We start from the raw sequence: 25,808 nt of genomic DNA on the forward strand, positions 1-25,808 counted from the left end.
CGGAGTTTCCGATAAGCTCCAGACGGGCTTAGTCCAAGTGCTGTTTGTCAAGGCTGAGGCCTAATGAGCATTTCTCAGTGTCCAGAGTATAGTGTGGCCTGGGGAGGGGTGTGTGTGTGGGGGTCCCATGGCTAAAATCAGCTTCTCTGGGTCTCTGTGAGCACAAGAGTGACCCTTTTCTTGTTTAGGAGCTGGGTCTATGTCAGTTCACCTTGAGTAAGTGTGGCCTCACTGTGGAAGTGCAATGTCCCAAAGCCACATTGCTGTATAGCACTTTCTGTGAGCTGGGACTAATCACCTGTGTTTTAATGTTTTGCTCATGTCATTTTTAACCTTCTGTTTCTCTCTCTTTCCTGGCAGATTTTTATTGGTGAGATATCCATGTATTTCATAAAGTCAACCCGAGAAACTCTAATTATTCAAGAGAAAACTATTTTGACTGGAGAATGCTGTTACCTGAACCCACTGCTTCGAAGAATAATACGTTTTATAGGTAAGAGTCCTGATCACTGCAAGTTTAGTCCCTGCTTGCACCAAAACAGAACGAAACACACTGATAAATACATAAATACATATTAAGTACCTCACAAAATTAATTAAGCTGTGAAATCTTTGCAGGCATCTTCCACCTTAGAGGGATAGTCCCCTCAGGATTTCCAAGGTAATGTTCAAAATTTGCCATATCACGCTGTCTGGAGCTGGTTCATATCGTATTCTGCTGAGCTCAATGCTTTTTCTAGACCCTTGAAGAAAGGTTATATCAATCAAATCCTTATATAAATAATCCCATCATTGCTAGTCTGTGTAAGCTACCCATTTTACTTACAAATTGGCCTTCACCAGCTCATCTATTTGGCATTTTTCTTTTCAGCTCTAATTTTAACATCCATAGCCCTACCACATAATGTTCAGCTGAGCAGGGCAAAAATGCTCAGAGCTCACTTCAAAACAATGTTATTATTTTCATTGTATTTGCTTCTTTTTAGAGCTTTCATGGAGTTAATTGCTGAGAAATGAAGTTCTGTCACTAAACCATTTGAAGGTTGCTTTATATGGTGCTTGAAAACCGCTTTACCTTCTTCATACTGTTAATCAGCAGTCTCAAGTTCATGCATGGAACTGACAGTCTTACCCTGCATTAGGGTTTTCATCATCAGCAAATATATGCTGCAAAGGAGGAAGAACAATGGTTTTTCTTCTCCCTCTCCTACCTTTGTGCCTCCTGCTTTATACATGGAAGGTAGGGAGGGAAATGTCCCTTCTGCCAACATTAGGGTGGAAGCAAACCACCTATGGTTTGTTAGTCAGGCCTGGATTGTGTGTTGGTGATGGAAACAAAAGACACAGGAATGCAGTTTAAAGTAAAATAGCCTTGAACTTCACATAACCTCTAGGATGTATTGACGGACAGTGAACTGCTGTTAAGAGAGAAGCAGGGTACCAGAGTCCACTGGGCTACTCAGGGCTGTTTTACTGTTCCAACACATTTGGCATGTTGTAAAGCTCCAATCAAACACTCTTGCCTGTGGGTTCAGCCCTAAAAATATTTAGATCATGGAGGCTAAGCACTTGTTCGGTATGTTTCCTTATTCTTAAACATTCATGCTATTGTTTCTCTTCCAGTGGAAGAGAAAAGGAGTAGCAATGGCACAGTGGATTCTGAGAGTTGTAGGATATGAACCATGCTAGAAAAATCAATCTTGGCCTTGCAGCTATGTTTGTTTTCCTGAGAAAATTAAGTTAATATTATTAGAAATGGCTTAGTCTTTGTCTTGTCTTAAATTACACTGAATTTTTGCTTGTTTTCTTCTGAAACCTTCTCCCTGCCTCTGCAGTGAAATGAGAGAAGTAGAATTTGTTGAAAAGTGGATGAAATAATTTATGAAAGGAGCTAAAATAACTGCATGCTTTTCATTTTGCATTTCACCTGCATTTTGAAAACATGGCATGGAGTGAGCAGCTGTACTCTGTGCTGGATGATCCAGGGAAGTTAGCTCCTTACAGCTGTTTACTCCAAAAAGAGGCTTCCCGGGTGCTTGGCTCTACAGAGGTGCTTATATATGCTTATAATCCATGCTTATACATGGATTTCTCAGTGTGTGTCTTCTCTTGCTAAACTTGAGGGCCAAAAGTTACAGAGCTGATTAAGTAGGCTGTCTTCCAAGATACCTTAGCAAGCAGGGTGGCTTGTTGCAAAGAATTTTGCTGCCAGTTTAGTTTTGGTACTAATTCATTGAAATTCATCCATATCTGGTGATTTCTTTTGCCCAGATGTTTGAGCAAGTCTTGCTGAGCACCTGCAAAAAGTAGCAATTTAACTGTTTGGAATATTGCCTTAGAAGTCATTACAGTTGATATTACTGAAAAGGATGAGAAAAATCCTTCAATTTGTCTAGGTGGTTATGTGTCAGAAAAAATGAACAGTACTGTCTGACCCTACAAGGCACATCATGGACAACTTTTGAAAGTTGCTGTTCCCAAATTTTAGAAAGGCAAAGAGGCTTTTTCTCCCTCTATAACTTGGTAACTGGAGTTGCTGGGAAGAGATGGGGTTTCAAGAATAGTAGGCTAAATGTGCTTTCCACAAAACAAGCAGGAAGTTGTAGATACTTCACTGAACATTCATTTAGATTTTATAAGGAAAGAGAAAGAAGAAGGAAAACTCCAAACTGTCTTTTGGTCCTGTGAAAGACAAGGACCCTTGTCATACTATCTCCATGGGATCTTTTGGATTTGGTTGCTAGACTTGAGCTTTTCTCCTCTTGCCTTTTCTTCGTGTACAGAATTAAGCACTTTTTTACACTTTGCTAGTGGAGCAAAACAAAAACCCTGCAACTCTTCTGGAATGTTATCAAAGCCCCATGTTTCTTTTTTGTGTTTTTATCCCTGTCTTGCTTACTATGCTCTCTGTTCCTTCTCTCCTTGTTTTCCTCAAGGCCTCTGCAGATGTCCATTTCGAACTGCCTCCTCTCGTGAGTTTAGTGGGGACCTTGAATGTTAAGCTTTGTATTAAATCCCTGTCTGGTTCTTTGTCCATGTGAAGCAGAAGCACAGTTTCATCTTGCTTCCTGGCCCAGGCATGAATTCTGCATGTATACTTTTGTGGGAAAGGGCTGCCTCTCACCTTGCTGCGGTGTTTGTCAAATCCTGTACTGCAGCCTAAATTGGTGAAACCTGCTGTGTTCCCTGTATTTAGAAAATCAGTTTCTTTATCACTGAAAAAAAACCAGCTTAGCTTGGAAACATCAGACTTTGATGTATGTTGCAATTTGTTCCATCTTCGTCTTTATCTTTTACAGCTGCTTCCACAGACAATTTTTTTAAAAGATTTTCAGGTCAAACAAATGGTGTGCAATTGCTTTGGAGCATTTTTTTCTGAGATATTGGTGCTGCACTGCTTTTCTTTAGTCACATCATTTCTCCTCCCTCCTCTCCCCACCCCTTGGGGCACTTTTATCATCGGTTTTTGCTGCCAAAACTCGCTGTTCATGCGTGGAACCTTTGAGAAACTAGAGTGCCTGTTTCTTGGGCCTCTGCCTCTTCTACCTCTTCCATCTTGAGCATTTTGTAATTTTATTCATTCTATCTTCCTGTACTTTTCCATTCAGTACTTTGTTAACATCATGCCATCTTGCATTTGCTTCCATGTTCTTCTTCATAGTTTGTATTACAAATGAAAGTTACAAAATATTTTAGCATTATTTAGTGAGTGGTTTCAGTCAAGTTTTTATTCTGTTTATGTACAGCTGCTATCATACCCCCAGGATCACAGATTCAGACCTCTCTGACTCACTGTGGCAGGGTGACTATAGTACATATTGTTGCATTTCGTTATATTAGGTTTGTAATCCACATGATTAAGTAGTCTACCTGCAAAGCCCTGATAACATGCAAGTAGCCTCTCTGTAGCTCAGATATGTAGAAATGCAATGTGCTTCATCAGTTTGTTACCAGAGGCTTTTACTTTGGGTGTGCATAATTTGCTATTAACAAATGGTGCAGATCAGCTTCTGTTGACAACTTAATCTAAAGCATGGTGACATCTCACAGTGGGGGCAGCTAAATAATGAAATTAGGGCTTTATTTCAGTAAATTAAGGCTTTAGTTCAGCAAGTAGAGGTTTACAAGACTTATATATACATTGAGTTTATTGTATGAGGACAGATAAACTGATGCTCTGAATTGACAGAGCTCTGATGTCGATTCCTTGAGCAGCTGCAGGACCCAGCTTGCCTGACCTTATCCTTCTGTCTGGCTTGGATCTGAGGTTCGCCGTGAAACCATGCATATTCTGTTATTATCTGGCTGCTTTTCTGCAGGACTCAAGCTGTATTTGGGTTTGTTGCCCCTAACCTAAACTGCTCAACAGCTCGAACTCCTGGAGGTCTCTTTTCTTATCACTGAAGAACATCTACAACGAGAAACAGTATCGCTGTGCTGGGGGCAGATCAACCCTTCGTGTTCCCTTTTATGCCAGACTCTGAGTTGGCAGCTGTCTAGATGAAAACTGGTAGTTGTGAAAGCAACGAGGAAGGAAGATATCCTGTACATCTCTCAGGAGAAGTCTTGAGGCTCCAAAGTTTTTTGCACTGAGAACTGAATTTCTGCTGATGTGCTCAGACCATGTGTCTTCCTTTTTATATCTGGAGGGAACAGTGTCCAGGCAGGACACTCACAGGTGAAGCAGGCAGACCCAAGAGGCAGTAGAAGCCTGGAGCTTTGTGAGGTCTTTACTAGGAGATCAAAGCCAATCCCATGATTGGGTGATGAGAGCTCAGAAGGTTGATGTTGAGCCTGTTCCTGGTGTCATGAAAACAGGACAATAAATTTCCCTGCAACCCCCATCTCTGCAGTTGTAAAATGGATTAATGATACAAGTCTCCTTTAACAACACTCTTTAAGATATAATGGTGAGTGGTGGTTTAGCAGAGTCTTAATCATGGGACTATAAATGTATGGTTTTATTGGATGCACAGGATTCTCAGAGCAAAATGTTCAGAGATGGGCTGAGAATCAGCATTCCTATAGAGCCCTGAGTCCTTCCAGGGACACTTCCCACTGAAACTCTAATCTGCTTTAAAAAACATAGGGATAGAAAAGGAATTAGGGGAGTATGAGTGTGCATGTGTAATATGAATATTTTCTAAGATAATTAGGTTGAGAATTACAAATTCAGGTAATTGACTGGGCACTGGGAGAGAGGAGTGCCTAAATAAATATCTTTGTTTGAAGACATGATGATAGGTTAACGAAGAGCTCAGCTTCTGATGTCTCATGAGCCCTTCAATGAATTGTTTCTTTCATCACTTTACTTATGGGTTTTGTGGATTTTCTATCATAGGGCCTTCTACCTCCTGGTTCTCATTTCCACCCACTGGCTTCTTACTTGTCTTTTCCCTGTGTTATTTCAGCTGCTCTTCTACAAGTTCCAAGGGGTTTTGCTGATGATTTTTTGTAGTTGTTGTGGTGGTAGTGAAGGATTTTTTTTCCAAATCAGTGGCATTTTAAATGCTTCTAATAGCAAGAGTTTCCATGGAGTCAACTAGCAGCTGTAGTGACTGCTATTAGATAGTTCAAGGTGGAAGAAGAGAGCCTGAGCATGAATTGCAGGGAGGAGACAGGGTTGTACTGAATGTGCGAGAAGAGTTGTATTCTTCTTCAGGGCAAGTGCCTCTGTTGGCAAAAGCAGTAGGGTTAGAGGTGGCAACACAGATGAACAACCACACAAAGAGCTTGATAGGAGATAGAACATAAGAGTAGAATATGGGTGAGAGTCCAGAAATCATGGGTTCATGGAGGACAGTCATTTAGGAGGATGTGTAAGTAGAGAAATTAAAAATTAAGCATTCAAAATTGAAGCTGCCAGATACTCAGATTCTTCTGCCAAGGCAAGTGTTAGTTCAGATGAGATGGATCTGGAAAGTCAAGCTTCATGTTGTCCATCCTTGGCATTTTTCAACAGGCCTCTCCTTATTTCTTTTTCTTTTGATTTGCACATTTAGTTTGTCTAAGGTCTTTGTCACTGAAGGCAAAGACATGTTCAAATCTGATCCTCAGTTCCTTCTTCTTGGACTCTGGAGCAGGGAGTATAGCCTACCCCTCTGTCTCTGGCCTAAACTAGTATCTCTCCCAGTTACATTCTGCTTACTGTTTTGTCTTCTAGTGTCCTCCTCCTGACTGCTCCTGAGATGCACAAACACAGGTGAGGGTCACGTCCTGACAAAAAACCCAGGAAGCCCTTCCAAACATAGCTTCTGCTCCTTCTTTAAGGCCTCTTTTTGCAGCCAGACAATGTGACACGTGGCTGAGGGCAAAGAGTGGCTTTATGTAAATGCAATTAACCTCCATCCCTTCTGCTAGTAAGCAGCTGTAGGTCTGCTTCCCATGTGGCTTGCACTGTTCCCATCTTTTCTCAGCATATGCTAAGTTCTGCACTGAAGTTCATTCCCAGGTTTTCTGGCCCAGAGCGAGCTTAGTGAGATAAATCTCTTGCTCCAGATCAGGATGACACCACCTCCTATTACAGCTGAGTGTCAAAGTCTGGAAGAGGTACATATTGTTCCATTCTCTCTCTCTGGCATTATATCAAGGACTTCACCTGACCCTGAAGAGCCAGGGCTGGTTGCCTTCCCTGTGAAGCCTTTCAGCAGCAATTTGTCTGCCTCTAAAAACCTGGCACTCACATCACTGTGTTTTTTGTGCTCTAGTCAGTTAGCTGAGCTGCTGCAGGTCATTGAACAAATCCACTGAACAGATAGATTCCTGAGGTACAAAAAACATCGGGGGACTGTCCGCTCCTGCCCAGGCTTGCTGGTGTTACAACCTTTAAATCAATTACAGCCAACCCTACCTCCAAGTCTCTAGAGATGATGTGGAGTATAATCCACCCTGCAAGGGTGACATTCCTGCCAGCTGAATTCACTGGTGGACATGGCTGTGGTTCTCATGAAGCACAGTCTGGCCGACCTGTGAGAGAGGAGTTACAGTAATCAATATGCATCACACTCAGAACACGATAAAGGTTTCAGCTGTGGCATGCTCTGCTCTTCTGTGGACTGCTGCAGGCCTCAGCAGCTGACTTGTTGAGTTCTGTGCTACCAAATACTGAGGAAATGCAGGTGTTGAAACTTTTTTTTTTAATGGAGCAAAACACTGGACCACCTTTGTACCTGTACACTGCCTAGGGATTTAGATAATTTTGTGAAGCCTGTGAGCTTTTTCTGAAACACCTTGTTTCTTGGCTTGTACTCACTTGATAAATACCATGGGCCAGACTGTGTGGCACGTAAATTTCCTCTAACTGTTGTAAAAGGCTGTGTAATAATCCCCACTGCATTCCTTCTAATTTGCATGGCACATCAGAAAGATGCCATTTAAGGCAAGCTGTGCCAAAAAAAAAAAAAATTAACAAAGAGCTGTATATAGAACAAGATTCATCTTTGTCATAACTTCAGCTGTTTCTCCAGGCTGAAAAGATACCCTACTACCTTTTTCCTTTGTACTTGATTGTGTCCTGACTAATGTTGATGAGAAGTTCCTGCCAGCTGTGGAAAACCATGGATTTAAAATATTAACACAGGGATAAAGGAAATAAAGGAGCAGTGTCAGTGCTCTCTCCTTTTAAACACAGACACTTAGCAGGATAAACAGGAGGAAAACTGTCACACCATTAAAAAGACAGGAGTCAGTCCTGCAGTCTAGAACCAGAGGAGGGCAGCCTCCTCCTTTGACCACCTCTGTTTTGAATCCATGCTCACAAATCAGTTCGTTAATAATAAATAAATTCACATAAAGAATACACTCAGCCCCCCAGAATCATCTTCACTGTGGTGATGCTCCATCCTAACCTTGGGGAAGGATGGTGAGGATTTACAGCTCCACAGTCCTGCAGCCCTCCCAGGCTTCTTTCCAAGGACAGGGCTCTTCCCATCATTATCCAGGGAGGGATCTGTGTTACAGAGACACCACACCATCTCTCTGAATGACTGGCATAGGCAAGCCTCACTCTAACACTCACACAAATCCATTTTAGATAGTTTAGGTTATGTTACTGCCTGTACACACTGCATTATCTTGCTGACTCTGATATTTTTTGCGTCTCAGGCTATAGCTGTCCTATTTTGTTTTTCTAACTCAGTATATATAAGCAGTGAAGGTGTAACAGTCATGGTGATGCCAGCTTTTAAGATTTCACCACAGCTCTCTAGGATGTTTTCCCTGGAGCTCCAGCTCTTGGTCATACTTAAATACATAGCAATCTCAACTAATTTATAATTCAAATTACTTTTGCTTACACAGTTACAGGAGGGAGAAAGCAAAAATACGTGACTCTCAATATTCCCACACCAGAAGCAATTATTTATTTTTTCTATGTTTTTGTGACACTTTAATTAACCTTGGCGATGAGAAGGGGAAAAGGAGAGCTGATTTAATCTTTCAGAACATTTGGGTTTGGTATTTCTGCAGATGTGCTGTTCTTTTCCTTTGGTATGTGGGCAGTACATGCATGTGAAAGATCCTCATATATGTTCATAGCAGCTGTAGCAGGTATTGATAACACTCATGGGGAGTCAGTGGAGGATGTGACAACTGCAGTATTGATCAAGGGATGCTCCACAGCCCTGGAAATACGTTCTAGTGAATGCTTCATGCTGTAGGATTTGTGGTTTTGTGCTCTTGGTGACATGAGCTGAACTGCAACTGTCTGGAAATGTCTTCCAGAGCAAAGCAATGGGTTGCTTCCAAAAGGACATGCCAAATCTTGCTAGATCAGAATCTTAATTTTTCAACATCAAGACAATGAACAGTCAAAATTCAGGAGGTACTTGACACTTGGTAGTTATGTTAGGTAAGTGCACTATTGTGTCTCAGTACTACACTGCTCTTTCAGGTTCAGAGATCTCATTTTTTGTCACAGATCTGGTATGAATACATGATATAACTCCTATTATGTCTCCCCCTCTCAGGTACCATGGTATTTTTTAAACTTGCTTGAATAATCACTGTTTTTAACTTTTCCTCACAGGAGTGTTTGCATTTGGACTTTTTGCCACTGACATCTTTGTAAACGCCGGCCAGGTTGTGACTGGGAACTTGGCTCCCTACTTCCTGACGGTGTGTAAACCCAACTACACTGGGAACGACTGCAGGGCACACCACCAGTTCATAAACAACGGCAACATCTGCACTGGGGATGTGGAGGTGATTGAAAAGGCAAGGAGATCCTTTCCATCCAAACATGCTGCTCTGAGCATCTACTCAGCTTTATACGCCACGGTGGGTGCCAGTGATGACTGCTGACTTCGTGAGAGGTTTCTGTATGTGCATCTAGATGGGCACATTTTTCTTACGATGGATTTTTGGAGAAAAAGAGTGTTGCTTTGGGGGCTGCTTTCTTCTTTATCTGTAGGGGGAAACCGCCTTCTCTCTCTCATTTTACCAGTCCTGGGGTAAGCAAATGAAGTACTTATTGCTTTTGAGGCACTGCATATTCCAGAAGTATAAGGTCCTAAACTTGTCTTTACTGCTGGTTTTCTCATTCAAGATCTTCTTCTCCCCGACCCTTTCTGATGAGCATTAAAATGAAGTTGATCCTTAAACAGCTTCTGGATTGCTACTTTTGCTCCCGTACTTGTTGAACATTTAATATTTAAATTATGCCACTTCAATGGGAAGCTGAACTCAGGCTGAATTTTGCTGCCCTTGTTTATGACCTGAAGGTCCTAATGAAAGTTAGTGCCAGAATTTTGTTGTTATCACAGGGAATGCACCCCAGTTGACATATTGACAAGGTGACACCGCTGTACTGTAAGGAAGGAAACTTATCTGTCTTAAAAGGTCTCATGAGACAGATCGACTGCTCCTTTGTGTTCTCTGGTTAAAGTTTCTGTAATGCTGGAAAATCGATCCAAGAATCTTACTAACAAAGCAGAAAATCTTGTTGGTTTTGCCATTAAGATCGAAGGGCTTAACCTGGTTCTGATCTTAAAATGAATTAACCTAAGTCTTTTTCCCCTAATAGCCTGACCAAGTAGTGGCAGAGCCTGTCTGTAGGTCATCAGTATTTAAGAAAAGTGTTAAAATTACTAATGACAGGGTATTTACTGAATATTTTACCCTGTACTCAGGGTAGCAGATGAATAAAACACCATATTATTACTGTAAGATGAAGAGTCCACCAGCTGCTGTTTCAGTATCCATCTATTTGCACTGAATGTTCTGTGATTAATGATGGAGATATAAACTGCAACTCCTTTGATCAGGATTTGTTGGAAACTGTGTGGAAAGCGTGTAACATTTTGTGCACATTATTTCTGAACAATATGCAGCCATGTGTGAAATACAATAAACTCGACATGGTTGTAGCAGCTGTTTGCATTATGATAAACTCAGAGGTGAAAGTTCCAGGGTCAGGCTTGGTCCTGTTTCTATCCTAGGCTAATTACACCTTTCACAGACTTTCCTTGCACATCTTCCCATGTTTCCTAGGTAGGCAAGTCTTCTACAAGCAGGCTGACTTCTACAACGGAAGGGCAATGCTGCTTTTCCTTCCTGAGCTTAAGTCCCAGGTAGTTCAATGTTTCTGAGCTCTAGTCTTCCCCGAGTACCTGTGATGGGTCTGCATTTCTTCTCACATGGGCAGATACCAAGTAGAGCCAGGACATGGAGCCATTTCTGAGCCACAAGGTCATGAAAGTCTGCCCTTAGGGCATTTCAGCCTACAGTCCAATTTCAGCCCAGTTCTCTGCCTCTAGAACTAAAGGTGTTATCACTTGTCTTTTCTCTGCCTGTCAGCTGGGAATAACATGAGCATTACACAAGAAATGCATTGTTCAGACCTAGCTTTGTTTAATAACTGTGCTATGCACAATTTTTGGAAAAGTCTCTTGCTGATTCTAATATGCATGATAATGTGGGCTGCTGAACATGAAACATGGGACATTTGCTTAGTAATAGGTGTATTTTGCATAAAGCTGAAGATTTGAGCCATGGTGCAAGGAAAATAAAACAGCTTGAACATGAGTAGGCAGGAGAATGGAATCAGCACGGACATTGTCTGTCATTGTATGAATGTCTGTTGAGATCTGGGAGTCTCCTGCCATCACCAAACCTCAAGTGTGCTCTGCAGATGTTTCTGTGCTCATTTGTTCATTACTGTGCTACTGAAAGCACTCTCACTGTGATTGGTTTGCCTTTGTGGGGTTTTGGTGTGTTTGTTGTTTGTTTTTTTTTTAAATAATCTGGGGTTTATATTTAATCATTAGGGCCTTTTTCTTTGTCACCTGTTAAAGAGGCTGAGGAGAACACAGAGCATCACTTCTGTGTTCTCTGCAGGCAGAGGTGCATCTTGTATGCCTTAAGTAGGAGAAGGAGAAAATGGCTGCCAGCCCTGACTTCCATACTTACAAAAAAAATGAAAATGGCATCTAATTAAACTTTATCAGTCTCACAGATTTATCTCAGGAAGACATGGCAACCTCTGTACATAGTGCACTCGTGCACTTAGAAACATGATTTTGAGTTTCTTTTCCAAGGGAGAGGTTTTCGGATTTTTTTCCAAGAAAAAGGTTTTTCTTTCCAAAGGAAAGAGTCTTTTTCTTTCCAAGAAAAAGAGTCTTGGTTCCAGCATCAGTTCAGCTGATGGGATGTCAGTCCTGATTTCAGTGTCATTCCAGCTGCGTTGGTCTGGCCCATGAGATGTTCAGGGCCCTGGGGGCACCACCCAGGCTTGGCATGATACCTTTTTATGGACAGGTTTCTCACTTTCTGTGTAAATTAGTTATTGTGCACAGTCTGTTTGTTTAGGTCTTTCTGGGACAGAGAGCTTTGGGGGTCTCTGATGGTCTTAATCCCACTGTTTAGTCCATGCTCACTTCCTGCAACTCATTCCTGTGCTTGTGCTGTATTTGTTGTGGTTCTTCCTCATGGAAAAATGCTGCCCTATCTCTGCCTGGCCCCCTTCTCCAGCCATATATTGTTCTCACAGTGTCTTGATACCAACAATCCTTGGTTATTATCAAGAATTTTGTCTGTCATTACCAACAGTCCTGAGTTGGCTCCACAGCCATCCAGGTATCAGTGTTTGAGACATGGGCTGTTATTCAGGCAAAACCCCCAAGTTTCTAAGGCTGTTTATTAAAAAACAGGTGCTCATTAGACAGCACAAGTTCTTGGGAACAGTGTTTCTGATAAGCTCAGAGGAGCTTAGTCCAAGTGCTGTTCCTCAAGGCTGAGGCCTAACCAGCATTTCTCAGTGAGGGGGCTTGTGGGGTGGAAGCTGTGCCAGCACAATGCATCCCATGACTAAAGTCAGCTTCTCTGGGCCTCTACACCTGAACATGAAACTTCGAACATTTGGGAAATGCTGAATAGTAGAGAACACCACAGCAAATACCTTCAGCAGCCCAGGTCAGTTCAAGGCCTTGGCATTTTGAGCAGCTGCACTGAGTCAAAGCAGTTGTCAAACAGCAGTTGTCAAAGGCTCTGCTTCTCTCTTATAGAAATCTCTGTGGTAAAAGAAAAGATTATAAAGCTTGTAGGACAGGATTTTCCAGTATTGGTATGAAATCTTGAACTTTCTAAGGAAAGTAAAACTATCACAAATCTTCCCACTTTTTGCTGCAAGGACAAGACAGACTTCTTCCACTTTGCATTTCTCATTATAGATATAACATACATTCTAAATATATGCATATATTTGCATATACACATAAGTATATATAGATGTCTATTTTAAACCTGTAAACAAAAAAGCCTCCTTGACTGTCCCTGCTTTTCTCTGTCTGAAAAAGATGGGAGAGGAATCACATGGGTTGAATGCTACTATCACACATTGAGCATAGCTAAATACACTACTTGGGTGTATAAGAGCACAGCACCAATAAGAACACAGCAAAGAAGCTGAATAGATAATTTATATAGTTAAATAATGTGTAGTTTATTTTTTCATATTTTTTTATATTTACTTCACATCTTTTTATATTCACTTCTTTACTCCTCTCTGTTTCTGACATTTAGAGTTTTGTAAATAAATAATTTTGCTTTATATTTAGTGTTGTGGGAAATTTTCAGAAATACCTGCTGTGTGAAGGAGACTTCCACTGAGATTTTGGTCTCTTACAGAAAGTTTTGAAACCATGCTCTAAACGTGGGTAAACATACTGTGAGAATCCTAAAAAAAATGTTGGCTCTAGGGAACCCAGACAATAAAAATCAAGTCTCATTGATTGGGAACTCTTACTGTAATGGAGAAGCTCTCCCAGTTATTTCTGAGCTCAGTGTGTGATTTAGGATGAACTGGAGCCTACCTCCTGGGAAAACAGTTTGTCTTGTTTAAAACCCTCCTCATGAGGGTTTGGACAGATTTCCCTTGGCAATCTGTTCCCATGGTTAATTACCCTCATTGCTAAAAATGTTCTCTTTAAGTGTACATTTTCTTGCGTGAAACTTCAATTACAGATACTTCCCATCTGTGACAAAGACAAGCCTCCCATGTGGGTAACCCAAAGATCCAGCTTTATCTCATACCTGTAAGGAAAAAAGTGTGTGTGGGTTGCTCTGTGTAGCTGCTGTTCACAGCTGGCACAGCAGGACTGTTTTTACTTTAAAGAGGTGGTGGATTTTCCTTTGGATGCTGTAAACTGCAGTGGTGCTTTGGTGGGGAATAGGAAAGCAATTCAGCTCCCTGTTCCTCAGTTGGATTGACTTCTGCTAGAAGTGCACAAGGTGAAAGGGTGGGTGGTAATTATTTACTCAGTAGCAATGATTTTTGTTTTCCTGTTGTTTCCAAAGAACCGTAACGTGAGTTTTGGTGATAAATGCAGCTCAAGCTGCCAACCAAGGCTGGGGGACAGGTCCACCTAGTGTTCATTGTTAACTGTCTTTCCAAGGCATATGCTGCACTCAGGTTTAGATGTGAAAAACAAAGCAAGCAGGAAACTCTCAAATAGCTGAGTTTCATTCCCAATGCTATTACACAGCATAATGTTCTAGTTCATAAATCAAGTTGCCCTTTAAATTATGTACTTAATAGCACATTTAAGGGCAGAAGACCTCCCTTCCCCAGGCAGAGATCTGGCAAATTAAGCAGTTGGCAGTCCAGTACCACAGTTGCTGGGCAGATGAAAGTATCCTTTTGACCCAGAGGGAGTCATATCTGCCTTCCCCTGGTCAGTTTTTCTGTCCTGTCCCTTTCCCTTTCAAAAAGTGGTTTCTGCATCCCTTCCCTTCTTCTAGAGTTACATATTGTCATGAGTTTAGGGCTAATATTTTTAGCAGCAACCAGTGAAGGGAACCCAGATATAGGGATATTTGGTAGCCCAGTCTGGGAGAAGGGAAAGGAAATACAAACAAGGAGAAAGTTAAAGTACACACAATACAGCAGAATACAGGAATATGTGAAAGGCAATGAACCGAGTGAACTTGAGAATGGATATAATTTCTTTTTCTTGATCCCAAAACTATGTGCCAGACCATAATGACTTCTATATAGCTGGCTCACCTAGAAAGGGACAGATATTAAAATACAGTAAAATAATTGCTCACGTTTGCCAAATAGATCATAGAGTGCGAAACAAGCTGTGCTGGTAGTTGCATCTGGAAGCTAAGCCAAGCCAGCCACGGATCAGATTAGGAAATCTGAGCATGATACTGTTTAAGAAGCATTTTTCAAATATATCTTCATGATTCTTTTTCATGTATGGGGAGCAGTGTGTCATCTGGAGACATTTTGGGCAAACGTATTTGATGTATTTGCTTTTATTATCAAAGCTTTGGAAATCATTCAGGCATCCATACTTGATTGCTGAAAAGGATTTTATTGAATTGTTTTGCCATCAGGCTTGGTTTGCTTTATCTTTGTTATTTTGTGGCTCTGGAATTAATGACTGGCTGCTAATTGTGACCCATGTGCTTTTGCTCTCTGTCAAAATGTGTTAGAAAATACACAAACTGCCAGAAACATGTGGGGTTAATTAAAAAGTACTCAGAGAACAGTGAAACTTTGTGCTCCAGAATTGTATTTTAAAAATCAACTTTGTTTTGAAAGAAATCCTTCTCATATTGTGTGTTTCCTTTCATCTTTCAGAGAAAATGTCTGGAATGGTTTCTCACAGTGTTCTCTCTTTCTTAAATTTAACACCACTTAGGAGACTGGAGTAGCTAGTTGATACAGATGCTATGCACTCAAATTTTCTGTATGTTAGAGTTTCTGCAGGAGTGTAAACATCAATTCCTGGCTCCCTTTGCAGACATTTAGTCATGCACATTCAGAGTGCCACCTTCGGAGCACAAACGGAGCCTACAAGCTCAGGAGAAGTCCTGTATGTAAATGCAGTGGGATATTTGACATCCTGAAACAACACCATTTAACAGTATCTGTTTTGTACTCTTAAAAGTGTTCTCTGAATTACCTGAAACCTCTTCCTCCATTTCCCAGTGCTTTTTTTAATGAAACATGGATTTTGTCACATCCTTGCTGATTTAGGATTTTTCTGGGTGGGAAGGACACATTTCTGGCAGAGCCCCTTTTTACTTTTGGTTTGCCCTTCCTTTCAGATGTACATCACAAGCACAATTAAAACAAAGAGCAGCAGGCTAGCCAAGCCTGTGCTGTGTTTGGGTACCCTGTGTGCTGCCTTCCTTACTGGGCTGAATCGAGTTTCTGAGTATCGGAACCACTGTTCGGACGTGATCGCAGGCTTCATCCTGGGCAGTGCTGTAGCCTTGTTTCTGGTAAGTCCAGCAGTTCCTTGTGAATTCCTTTTAAAAATACCGTAGTATTAAAAACAATATTTAAAAAAATGCTATTTTCGTGTGGCCTGCAAGATCTAATTCTAGCCCCATCTAGTTAAACATATCATCAGAGAGAATTACAGTATGAAATCAGGAATACTAATTGATAAGGCTAGTATGGTGACATTTGTACATTTTATTTATTTTAATTCTTTTAATTCCTGTATGTGTTCTTACTTGACCTGTTCTGGAAAATTCTGTAAAGATGGTGTAGTTTTCAACTGATATCAAAAGTATGCTTGAGACTCCTCTAACACCCCCATGTTACAAAATCCTACTGTGTGTCTTGTATCAGCAAAAATGTTAGATAAAGGGTGTTGTCTGTGGCTCTGAGCAGTGGTCCTGGTTTTCCATTTTGTTTTGGACCATAAAGGAAGTGCAGTAGAAAGGAAGATCAGGATAAACTCCCTGGGAGACAATATTACCTCCCTTTGCATCATTTGGAGTTGAGCTGAAATTGTTTACCCCCTTATAGGATAACTAAATGTATTAAAATATATCAAAGGCCTTCCCACAGAATGTAGGAACAGCATCTTTCCAGACTTGAAGTGTACCTGGCTCTCCTGTGGGCTCTGTGGTTGAAGTGATTTGTTTGGTGAGAGGTCTCTTGCTGAGGATTTACTCACACAGCCAGCAGTCCAGGTCATTCTTGTTAATACCAAGAAATGTGCCTGGTTCCATTTAATCAAAATATGCTTCAAAACTATCCACTGCACAGCAACAGACACTTTATCTCTGTAATCAGGAGGGATTAGGTTTCAATGATCCCTTAAATCTCGATTGTCCTGTCACTGATTCCTTTTTTCCTATTCTGTACTTAAAAAAAGCAACAACAACAAACCTCCACATGTCAGTTGTTTCCATGTTCCCTTTAAATAAAAAGATATCTACAACCTCTGACCTGAATTTCCTTGGCTTTAATGTAAATTATTTGTCTAGTTCCCATTGGGAAGGAGAGTTTAAATCTTGCCTATGCAATTGTCGTCCCAGTGCTGCTGCAAGTATGGAGTGATGCTAAATTATGTTATCCAGATGTGAGGGAGATGCAGCCATCCACTGAACTATTTTCACAGCTTGGAAGTGATAAAGTCACAGTCTGAAGGGAGTATTTGGCCAGTAAAGTGCATCATTCAGGTAGTCTGTGGTTCTGGGATGATAAAGCATACATGGGAATCTCTGCTGTGTGAAATGTAAAATGTATAAAGACTGAGAACGGTTCATCACCTCAGATTAACCCACTTCCCAAAGCAGTCCATCCCACTCAGCTGCACTGTAGCCCAAGGCTGAGACAGGTGACGCCTTGAACCAAAACCCAGGTTAAATTCTTTTCAGAAACTGGCAGTTGTGACCCCAGTGTTAACTCCTCTGAGTTCTCCTGGGGACAGAACACACCAACCTCACTTGCTTTTTCTGCATTACACAGGGGATATGTGTTGTCCATAACTTTAAGGGCACTCACGGAGCTCCTTCTAAACCGAAGCCTGAAGATCCACGGGGAATGCCACTAATGGCTTTTCCGAGAGTGGAAAGTCCTCTGGAGACACTGAGTGCACAGGTACTGTAAATCCTCTCACCCAGACCCATCACCAACCACATTTTTTGTTACAGCAGACTAAAACCAAGTTGTATACCTAACCATACATTCCTAACATTGAGCCCATTGAACAAAGTGAATCTGAATCAAGGCAGTTTGTTTTAAGGCATTTATTCCCGAACTACCAAATACTGTAGATCTTTTGCCCCTGTGCACATCCACTGCTGAAAAAGTAGGATTTCACATGCCTCTGCATATGGTTTGTGATAAAAAAGCTTTCGCTTAGAATAGAAAACTGAGAGAAAAGCAAAAATAATTCTGTGTGACTACATTCCAAAATACTTTGGGGATGTCTGAAATATTTAATCTTTCCTGAGAATAAACTATGCTGTCCAGAAATGTATTTATAGAGATTAGGTTTTTTATCCTTATTACTGTTCAGTATCTTCTATAGTGATAAAAATCTCATACAGTTTTCTATCTCTAAGTCCTCAGAAGAGAAGTAATAGCATTCTTTCAAGTCTGCAAAAAAAATAGCAAGCGAGAGCATCATTATTGATGGTGTTTGTGTTAAAACTACTAACTTAAAATGGCTTGTGTTGGCATAACTGAATCATACCCAGCCCTTTCAAAACAGACAAAAAAATGCCACCTGCAAAACAGGTTCTGGGAATGAGGAGAAACTGTATTTTATCAGTTATTTTAAACACCCTGATGTCATTTATTTGTTCTTTAAACTGTACTTAGATGGCCTGTCATTCCTCTGCACATGGCATGTAGCAAGATCAATAGCGACTTCTGTTAAACTCTTTGCCAAATAAACTGAAAAGAGGAATTTTTAAAAAAATGGAAAAGACAGTTTTCTAATGCCTGGAAATATTTTGCTTAATTGAAAAGTCAATTTTGATTAGGCAAAGACTGGAAGACTTTCCACTAAATCTGCAGAACCTTGTGCATTAAATGTTCTCTTGGTGGGTTTGCAGTTCAGAAACTAAGCACTGCTTAGATATCCACATTGTGTCATGTATGACAAAAAGGCTGAGCAGGGGAAAATATAGACTATGAGAAAAATTTAGTCAAGTCAGCTATTTATAGCTGCTGAGCTGTGAAGTGCAGGTAGCGACTGGACCTTAACTGTTGATGTCTACTATAATTCAACAACATAATTTTCAGGGTAGCAGTCTCTACATGACCATACATCTACAATGCAGGAGTAGATTGGGGAAAATGTGATCCTATTCTGAAGATAGTATAAACAGGTCTTTGGGAGCACATGCTCCTTACTGTTTCTTCAGGTATAGGAGGTACAACGTCCTTCTCTGTGCAGATTTCTGCATCTATCCCCAGTCTCGTTTGGCCTTGCACCCACACAAACCCTGCAGAGGCAGCATGACTTAGTATGGCCACGAGTCCTGGACGTTGGCTCCCAGGAAGGTTAAATCTACACTGCCACCTACAGAGGACTTCTTGTTGCTGCATGTCTGTGGCTGCATGTGTTTTGGCATATTGACCCACCTCCATACGGTTTTAAGTTCTTTATGTTCCTTAGGATCAAAGTGTGCAGAATCCGTGTGCACCCATCAGATGAAGCCAAACCACAGTCTTCTAGTCTCCCCTGAGGACAGACCCACTGTATTGGTTATGTGACTGTATGAAGCACTTGAGCCTCTGCAGATCTGTCCCTCTGGACAGGACCCAGTCCCATTTGAAACTCCATGTTGGAAAAGTCCCACCTTGGTTTTCCAGCCTGTTAGTGAGTGTTCATAACAGCAGGGCTGGAGTTCAGCAATTCCCACCACACACTCAGGACAGGCAGCAGTCACTTTTGCAGTCTTAAAGCCCTGGGTTAGCTGAGCAACAGGTTTTATTAGAGAAGGGTTTTCTCATTCATTTTGCACACCAAAATATGTAAATGCCAAACTGTTTACAAATGCTCATGTGTCTGCCTTTTCCTCTTTGCAGAACCACTCTGCCTCTATGACCGAAGTAACCTGAGATGGAAGATTGGCAGCCGGAGCTATTTTTTACTACTCTCCAGTACAATAGTCCAAGACACACAGTTACTAAATGTGTAACTGTGATGACCAGTATTATGTTATGTCTAGTTAGAGGCTAATGTTTTGTACTTTTTTTGTATGAGGAAGTGATGTAGCTTGCCCTGATTTTTTTGTCAGCTTTAATATTATTATGCCAGACTTTAAAAGCAAAACGAAAAAAGAACAAAAAAAAACTTTTCTTGTTTAAAGTGTGCACTGAGGAACTACATCTATGGAATTGTTGATGTTGTTATGTGATATTTGTACACGTTTTTTTTCTTTTCAGTTTTTAATTTATATATCTTGAAAAAAGAAACATTCATTTTTACCTTTTCTTACTGTAAGAAGTGCTTCTACCACTGGGTCAGATTCTGATCTCAGTAAGGTCAGCATAGATCTGAAGTAATCTCATATATTTAATTCATATTAAAATAATGGTGATCAGGAATCTGACCTGAATGATACTATCAACACGTAGCAAAAATCCATCCTTGATTCAGTGGGCTACTTAAGTGTTCCCTAGGGATGCAGTTTAGCCACCCAGTTTCCAGACTACTTGGCAGACTTGAAGCATGTTCTTAAGCACCTCACTGAATCAAAGCCTGATTGTTCTGGTGTGGGTGATTGTGCTGGTTATTGAAGAATAACTAAAACAACATCCTCAGTCTGCAGTATAGACAGACTGGACATGAAAATTTATAGTAGTAGCTGATAGCATGTGAGCTGACTATATCATCTCCCTAGATCCTCATCCTCCCCGAGGCCCAGCTGAAGCTCCCAGTGAAACCTGGCTTCAGGAATTGACTATGGGGATATACAGCCACCACTGTGGAGCTGAGGCTGTGCTCTGAGTGTCTCATCACTTCATCATAGATTTGTGGGGTAACTAGTGACACTGTTGCAAAGTAAAAGTGGCACCACTTCTCCAGCAGGGTGGCATTCTCTGGCATTCCAGTTCGCATGAACCAAGGAGCCTGTTTTGCCCCCCAAAGTGTATTTTTCCCTGAGGGGCTTTGGCAAGTTAAAAAAAAAAATTAAACAAAAGAAAATAAAAAGCTGACAGCCTGTAGTAGCGGTCTGCATTTTTGTAAATTCTGCCAAACAGAATTTATATCAAAACTGCTATTTTACAATTTAAAAACTTTGTCTAAGGATTTTAAAGACAATTAATTAAGTATGGGTTGGGGGTGGGAGGGAAAGAAAAAAAAAAGCCCATTTACAATGGCTAGAATTGGGGCAAAGGCTTCATTACATGATTTTTCACTGTTTCTAGGATTTTCCTGCATCTCATTCTTTTAGCATGGTGATAACTGCTGTGTGTCTCCTTTAAAGAATGGAGCCTGTCTCTGTACTTCTACTGGAATGTTTACCTCACATTTCCATGTTGGTTCTTCTTGGCTTTTTTTTGTAATTTTTTCCAAAACAGAAGCAAAAAAAATGTTCAAAAAAGCAAACATGTAGCCTGGTCTCTGTCACTTGCCTGGGATACAAAGAAAATCTGGGATGTCTGTTTCTGTCTGGTCTTGCAGTGTTTCTTCCAGGTTGGTATCTTCTTCTGACTCTACAGATGTGTGCTTCAGGCTTAGGAATATAAGGATCAGACTTTGGGCCGTGCAGGCCTTCTGTGACCATGAGGAGCCGTTGATAAGTGTTCTGGGTTCCTCACCACAACTTTGATCAAAATTCCAGGGGGAAAGATCTGTTCTCAACTTCTCTGCTAGGAAATACCCTCCCAAGCAGGCTTTTTTTACACTTTTGTCTGGTCTTCTCTACTGGTCTAAAACCAACAAACTGCATGAGCAGGGCTTTTGCTTACTTATTTATTTATAATTTAATTCAGTAGACGTTAGGTACTTTTGAAAGCCTAAGGATTAAAAAGTGATTAATCCCCTAGAAGTCTTACCCCTTCCATGGCACAGGCATTCTGTGCTAGGCTACAATCTCATTTCAGATTTTTGTTAAGAAGTTTTGCATCTCAAATGTCTGATCCCCTTCCATTGTGCTACAGTCCCTGTGCTGACAAAGGCACAGCAGAAAGACTCCTTAGATGGTATATTCTGCAATACACGATTCTTTCTGCTTTGCCTTTTCTCCTCGAGAGTGATCCTGCGTGTGTTCTCAAAGGAGACAGCAACGTTATAGATGGTGTGTCTCCAGGCCTCCCGATTGGAGGCCAGAGTAGACCAGTTATGGTGATCAATATGGCCAAGGCTGAGATGTTGTTTCAGGGAGTCCTTGTATCTTTTCTTCGGGGCTCCTCTCATGCGGCAGCTGGTGGCAAGTTCACCATAGAGCAGGATCTTAGGGAGGCGGTGGTCCTTCATCCTGGAGACGTGCCCTGCCCATCACAGCTGTGTTCTCAGTAACATGGCCTCAATACTTGTGACTGCTGCTTGTTCTAGAACAGATGTATTGGTCACATAATCTGACCAGTGGATGTTTAGGATTGTACGGAGGCAGCGTTGATGGAATTGTTCTAGGAGATGCAGGTGGTGGCGGTAGATGACCCATGATTCGGAGCCATATAAGAGAGTAGACAACACTATTGCTTTGTAAACACTGATCTTGGTGCTTTTCAAGTGTTTATTACACCATACTCTTTTGTGGAGTTTTCCAAAAGCACTATATGCCTTTGCTGGAAGCATGACATTTGCACCTCAAAAGGAACTAAGCGTACGAGATAAGGGAAATGGCAATTTGACTCATCTCAGACAGTAAAACCCAAGATGAGCTGCTGTCATGCTCCTTTCTTGCCTAATTTTCAGTCTTCAGTTTTTCCACTCTGTTCTGATCATTTTTGTGAGCTATCAAAGTTACATACTGGGAGAGACAGAGAAGCGGCAGATAAACATGAACTTCAACTACCACTGAAAGTATTTTCTTAGATAATGAGTGTTAAGAAGAAACAAGGAGGTGCAAATATCTCTGGGTTTTGGTGGGAGGAAGACATAGTTTCATGAAAAAAATAATTTATTGCTGCCAAACAGTCTCTGAAGCAGCCAGGATGACACACATTTAGCCATTTGTCACTGTGGTTTCCCGTAAGCTGCAGGGGAGGGATTTGGGAACCTTCAGCTTTCCACAGTGACCAGTGAAACATCCCCAGCTCACTCACATTCACCCCACAATGGAACATGTAGCACTACACTTTTACTATTCTGTAGATCCCCAAAAGCCAAAAGGAGAAAAGAATGGGTTTCTTAAACTTCTTCAGAGCTGTGAGAAGAAGGGAGAACTTGAGAAGTTTGCTCAGTCAAGAAACTGAGCACTGTGACACACAAAAGCAGCAGTGCCTGAGTGTGCTTGGGGTGTCTGCTGAAAGAAACTGGGGGAGCAAGGGTTGAGGGCAGTGAGTGTTGTAACCAGGACATTCCTGGATCATTCCCAGAAAAAAAAAATCACACATACAGACTCTAACCTCATTGGAAACAACCTGTTTCATCAAAATTCATGAAGTACCACAGATTTCTCAGACTGTTGTATTTATTTTATTGTCTTCCTCACTTTTCTGTTTGCCTCCTCTGATTAACAGCAGACCTGCATCATCAGTTAGACGGGAAGAAAAACTAAACATACAGGTAACATATAAGAAAAACTAACAACTATTAGGAGGAGACACAAAAATTAAAAAATAGGGTTTTTAACAGACACTGAAGAATTCAACAAGGTGCTTTGATGGCAGGTGTTTTTATAGGGCTGTTGGAGAGTTCACTATTACTGAGTTAAGAGATCTCACAATTTTACTTGGCCCTATTTTCATGTAGCAATTTTGAGCAGCACAAGCAGTTTCACTTTAAGATGACACCTTTTACAAACCTTATTGCTGACAGGCTCTTATTTTTAATCTCAAGGACAAAAAAAAATAAGGATGGCTCACCTTCCCTCTCCTTCCCCAGGTTTGTCAGCCCTGCTGGTCATGGTGGCAGAGGTGGATGTGGTTCCTGACACAGCCCAAATGCATACACAAAAACCCCATCATACAGCTCAGAACTGAAGACAAGTTTAGGAGGTTGTACAGGTTGAACCCCAGCCAGCCCAGCCCCAGTCAACCCTTTGCTCACTCCCCCACCAGTGGGATCAGGGAGAGAATTGGAAGGGTAAAAGCTGGGAACCTTGTGGGTTGAGATAAAGACACTTCAATAGGTAAAAGAAAAGCCACACACACAGGCAAAGCAAAATAAGGAATTAATTCCCTGCTTCCCATGGGCAGGCAGGTATTCAGCCATCTCCAGGAGAGCAGTGGTTACTTGGGAAGACAAACACCATCACTCCAAACTTCATTCCCTTCCTCCTTTTTTCCCCCACTTTATGCACTGAGCATGATGTCTTATGGTCTGGAATATTCCTTTGGCCATTTGGATCACCTGTCCTGGCTGTGTCTTCTCCCAGCCTCCCATGAACCCCAGCCTCTTCCCCAGTGTGGAAAACAAAACATCTCTATATTATCAACCCTGTGTTCTGCATCAGGATGAATCCAAAACACAGCCCCACACCAGCCACTGGGAAGAAAGTTACCTCTACCCCAGCCAAGACCAGGTGCAGGGCAGGAACTGGGGAGTTGGTCCCCCCTGTTTATCCCCATTGGAGCCAGAGATGCAAGGGAGCAGCTGTCAGTGCCCACACTCCTGGTCTGCAGGGAAAAAAGGGCAGAACAGACAACAGTGAAAAACCCGAGCACGACTCAGAGAACTTTTATTAGTGAAATTCACACGTTTCACTGCGAGGAGGTGGCTCTGCCGCTGCTCTGCAGGAAAGGTCCATGGTGGGACTCACTGCTTCCAGATGATCTTCAGGTTCGGCGGCAGCTCTGCGGCCGCGAGTTCATCGAACTTGGTCGCATCCTTCATGGGGGTGCGGTAAAAACTCAGCACATCCCGGGCGCAGCGCATCAGGTGGAGCTGGGAGTTGGGCACAGCGTGTCCCAGCTCCACCGCCAGCCGTGCCAGCAGCCGGAACTTCAGCCTGTTGTCCTGCAGGGGCGTCTGCTCCCAGTCTTGGGGGAGGGAGGACCCAAAAACCTCCCTTACGTGGGACTCAAGGCGGCCCTGGAGGTCCTGCGGGGGGAGGTAACTCCGGCTGCGCGCCGGGGGGCACAGCAGGCTGGGCTTGCTCCTCTCCTCCTTCTCAGAGAGCCCCGCTTCCACTTCCACTTCTTTCTCCTCCTTCCTGTTGGCACCAGAAAAGAAGCATTTTCAACCTCTGGGCTGGCTCAGAGTGCTATTCTGTTCAAGGTGTTTTAAAGCAGGCTCAAGCCAGACAGTGTCCTTATCCACGAGGGACAAAACCAGACAGGGTTTGGCGGTTTTCCCCAAAGGCTGCTCACCACACAGGCTCCCTCTGCAGAGCCACCACTCGCCCACTCGCCTTATCTCACTGGGCTGTGTGGAAACACTTTAATCAGAGAAATTACTTGTCTTCCCAGTTACCACTGCGTTTTCTAATCTGATGTGAATAAAAAAAAAATTAATTAAACAAAAGGGATAACAGAAAATAACCACTACTACAGAAAAAAAAATCAGTGCCCAGGTACCAAAAAAAAAAAAATTTTTAAAAAAATTCATCACTAGTTTTAACTACAAAACTTGACTTGCTCATATGCCACACTCTAGTCAACAATCCACGCATGGTCTCACCTAAAACGCTGCACAGGAACTACCACTTTACATTCCCGTGAAATCCCTCCTTTCCCACCCCTAACAAAAAGCAGGTGACAGCACTAGACTCCAACCCTGCACCACCACCACCACGTCCGCCCGCCAGCAGTGCGCCTCGATGGGCGCTTAATTCCCATAGAACCTGCTGGATCTCTTTCCCCAAAAACATCCAGGAGCTGCCTGGACACAACCCCGAGGGACGCGCTCGGTGGGGGGGAGTGTAAGACCGAGGCCCCTCCAGCACCTCCACGGCCCGCGAGAGGTTGCGATGCCACCCCCTGGTGCCCTGCGGTACCTGCGGACACCCCAGAAGGCTCTGAGCCCCGCGGGGCCCAGCCCGGGCCGCCCCGGCCCCGCTGCCCTCAGCGCCCGCACCGCCGCCATGCTCCTTCTCGCCGCCGCAGTGACGACCAGCCGCCGCGCCCCGCAAAGCCTCACGGGAAATGTAGTCCCATGGCCGCCCCCTCAGCGCGGGGGTGTCTCGGAGGTCTCGGCTCCCACCGGGAGAAAGCTCCGGGGAGACCTTTCTGCGGCCTCCCAGTGCTTCATATGGGCTTGTAACAGAGAGGGAGAGGGGATTTTTACACTAGCAGATCGTGACAGAAAAAGTGGGGACAGCTTTAAATTAAAAGAGGGGAGATTAGGAAGGAATTCTTCCCTGTGAGAGCGGTGAGCCGCTGGCACAGGATGCCCAGAGGAGCTGTGGATGCCCCACCACTGGAAGTGTCCACGGACTAGTTGGAGCAACCTGGACTAGTGAAAGATGTCCCTGCCCACAGCAGAGGGGTTTTA

At 42.4% G+C, this 25,808-nt stretch overlaps 2 protein-coding genes and 1 long non-coding RNA gene across 9 annotated transcripts in view; 2 read left to right on the top strand and 1 right to left on the bottom strand.

Annotated features, from left to right (window-relative positions):
* PLPPR1 (phospholipid phosphatase related 1) overlaps positions 1-20,816 on the top strand; it is a 128,406-nt gene extending 107,590 nt beyond the window's left edge. For all 6 annotated transcript variants that reach the window (XM_051782826.1, XM_051782827.1, XM_051782824.1 and 3 more), the window contains 5 exons: positions 361-493; positions 9,026-9,276; positions 15,556-15,732; positions 17,216-17,347; positions 19,289-20,816. In XM_051782826.1, coding sequence (XP_051638786.1) covers positions 361-493; positions 9,026-9,276; positions 15,556-15,732; positions 17,216-17,347; positions 19,289-19,321 — 726 coding nt within the window. In that variant the 3' untranslated portion in view covers positions 19,322-20,816. The remainder of the gene's footprint in view (positions 1-360; positions 494-9,025; positions 9,277-15,555; positions 15,733-17,215; positions 17,348-19,288) is intronic.
* LOC127469018 (uncharacterized) overlaps positions 1-24,152 on the top strand; it is a 288,437-nt gene extending 264,285 nt beyond the window's left edge. For both annotated transcript variants that reach the window (XR_007903775.1, XR_007903774.1), the window contains exon 2: positions 24,038-24,152. This is a non-coding gene — a long non-coding RNA (uncharacterized LOC127469018). The remainder of the gene's footprint in view (positions 1-24,037) is intronic.
* MRPL50 (mitochondrial ribosomal protein L50) lies at positions 24,038-25,441 on the bottom strand. The gene is made up of 2 exons (XM_051782835.1): positions 25,312-25,441; positions 24,038-24,528 (listed from the first exon to the last, which is right to left on the bottom strand). The coding sequence occupies exons 1-2, from the start codon at positions 25,398-25,400 to the stop codon at positions 24,132-24,134; spliced, it is 486 nt and encodes a 161-aa protein (XP_051638795.1). The 5' UTR covers positions 25,401-25,441; the 3' UTR covers positions 24,038-24,131.
* Between the last annotated feature and the right edge of the window lie 367 nt (positions 25,442-25,808).

This window comes from Manacus candei, unplaced genomic scaffold (genome assembly GCF_025592945.1).
Source record: "Manacus candei isolate 608988 ecotype Guabito, Panama unplaced genomic scaffold, ASM2559294v1 h1tg000016l, whole genome shotgun sequence".
Lineage (NCBI taxonomy): Eukaryota > Metazoa > Chordata > Aves > Passeriformes > Pipridae > Manacus > Manacus candei.

Coding starts and splice junctions, on each gene's coding strand:
- MRPL50 (XM_051782835.1), bottom strand. CDS start 25,400: ATGGCGGCGGTGCGGGCGCTGAGGGCAGCGGGGCCGGGGCGGCCCGGG. Junction 24,529..25,311: donor GCCTTCTGGGGTGTCCGCAG/GTACCGCAGGGC, acceptor TGGTGCCAACAG/GAAGGAGGAGAAAGAAGTGG.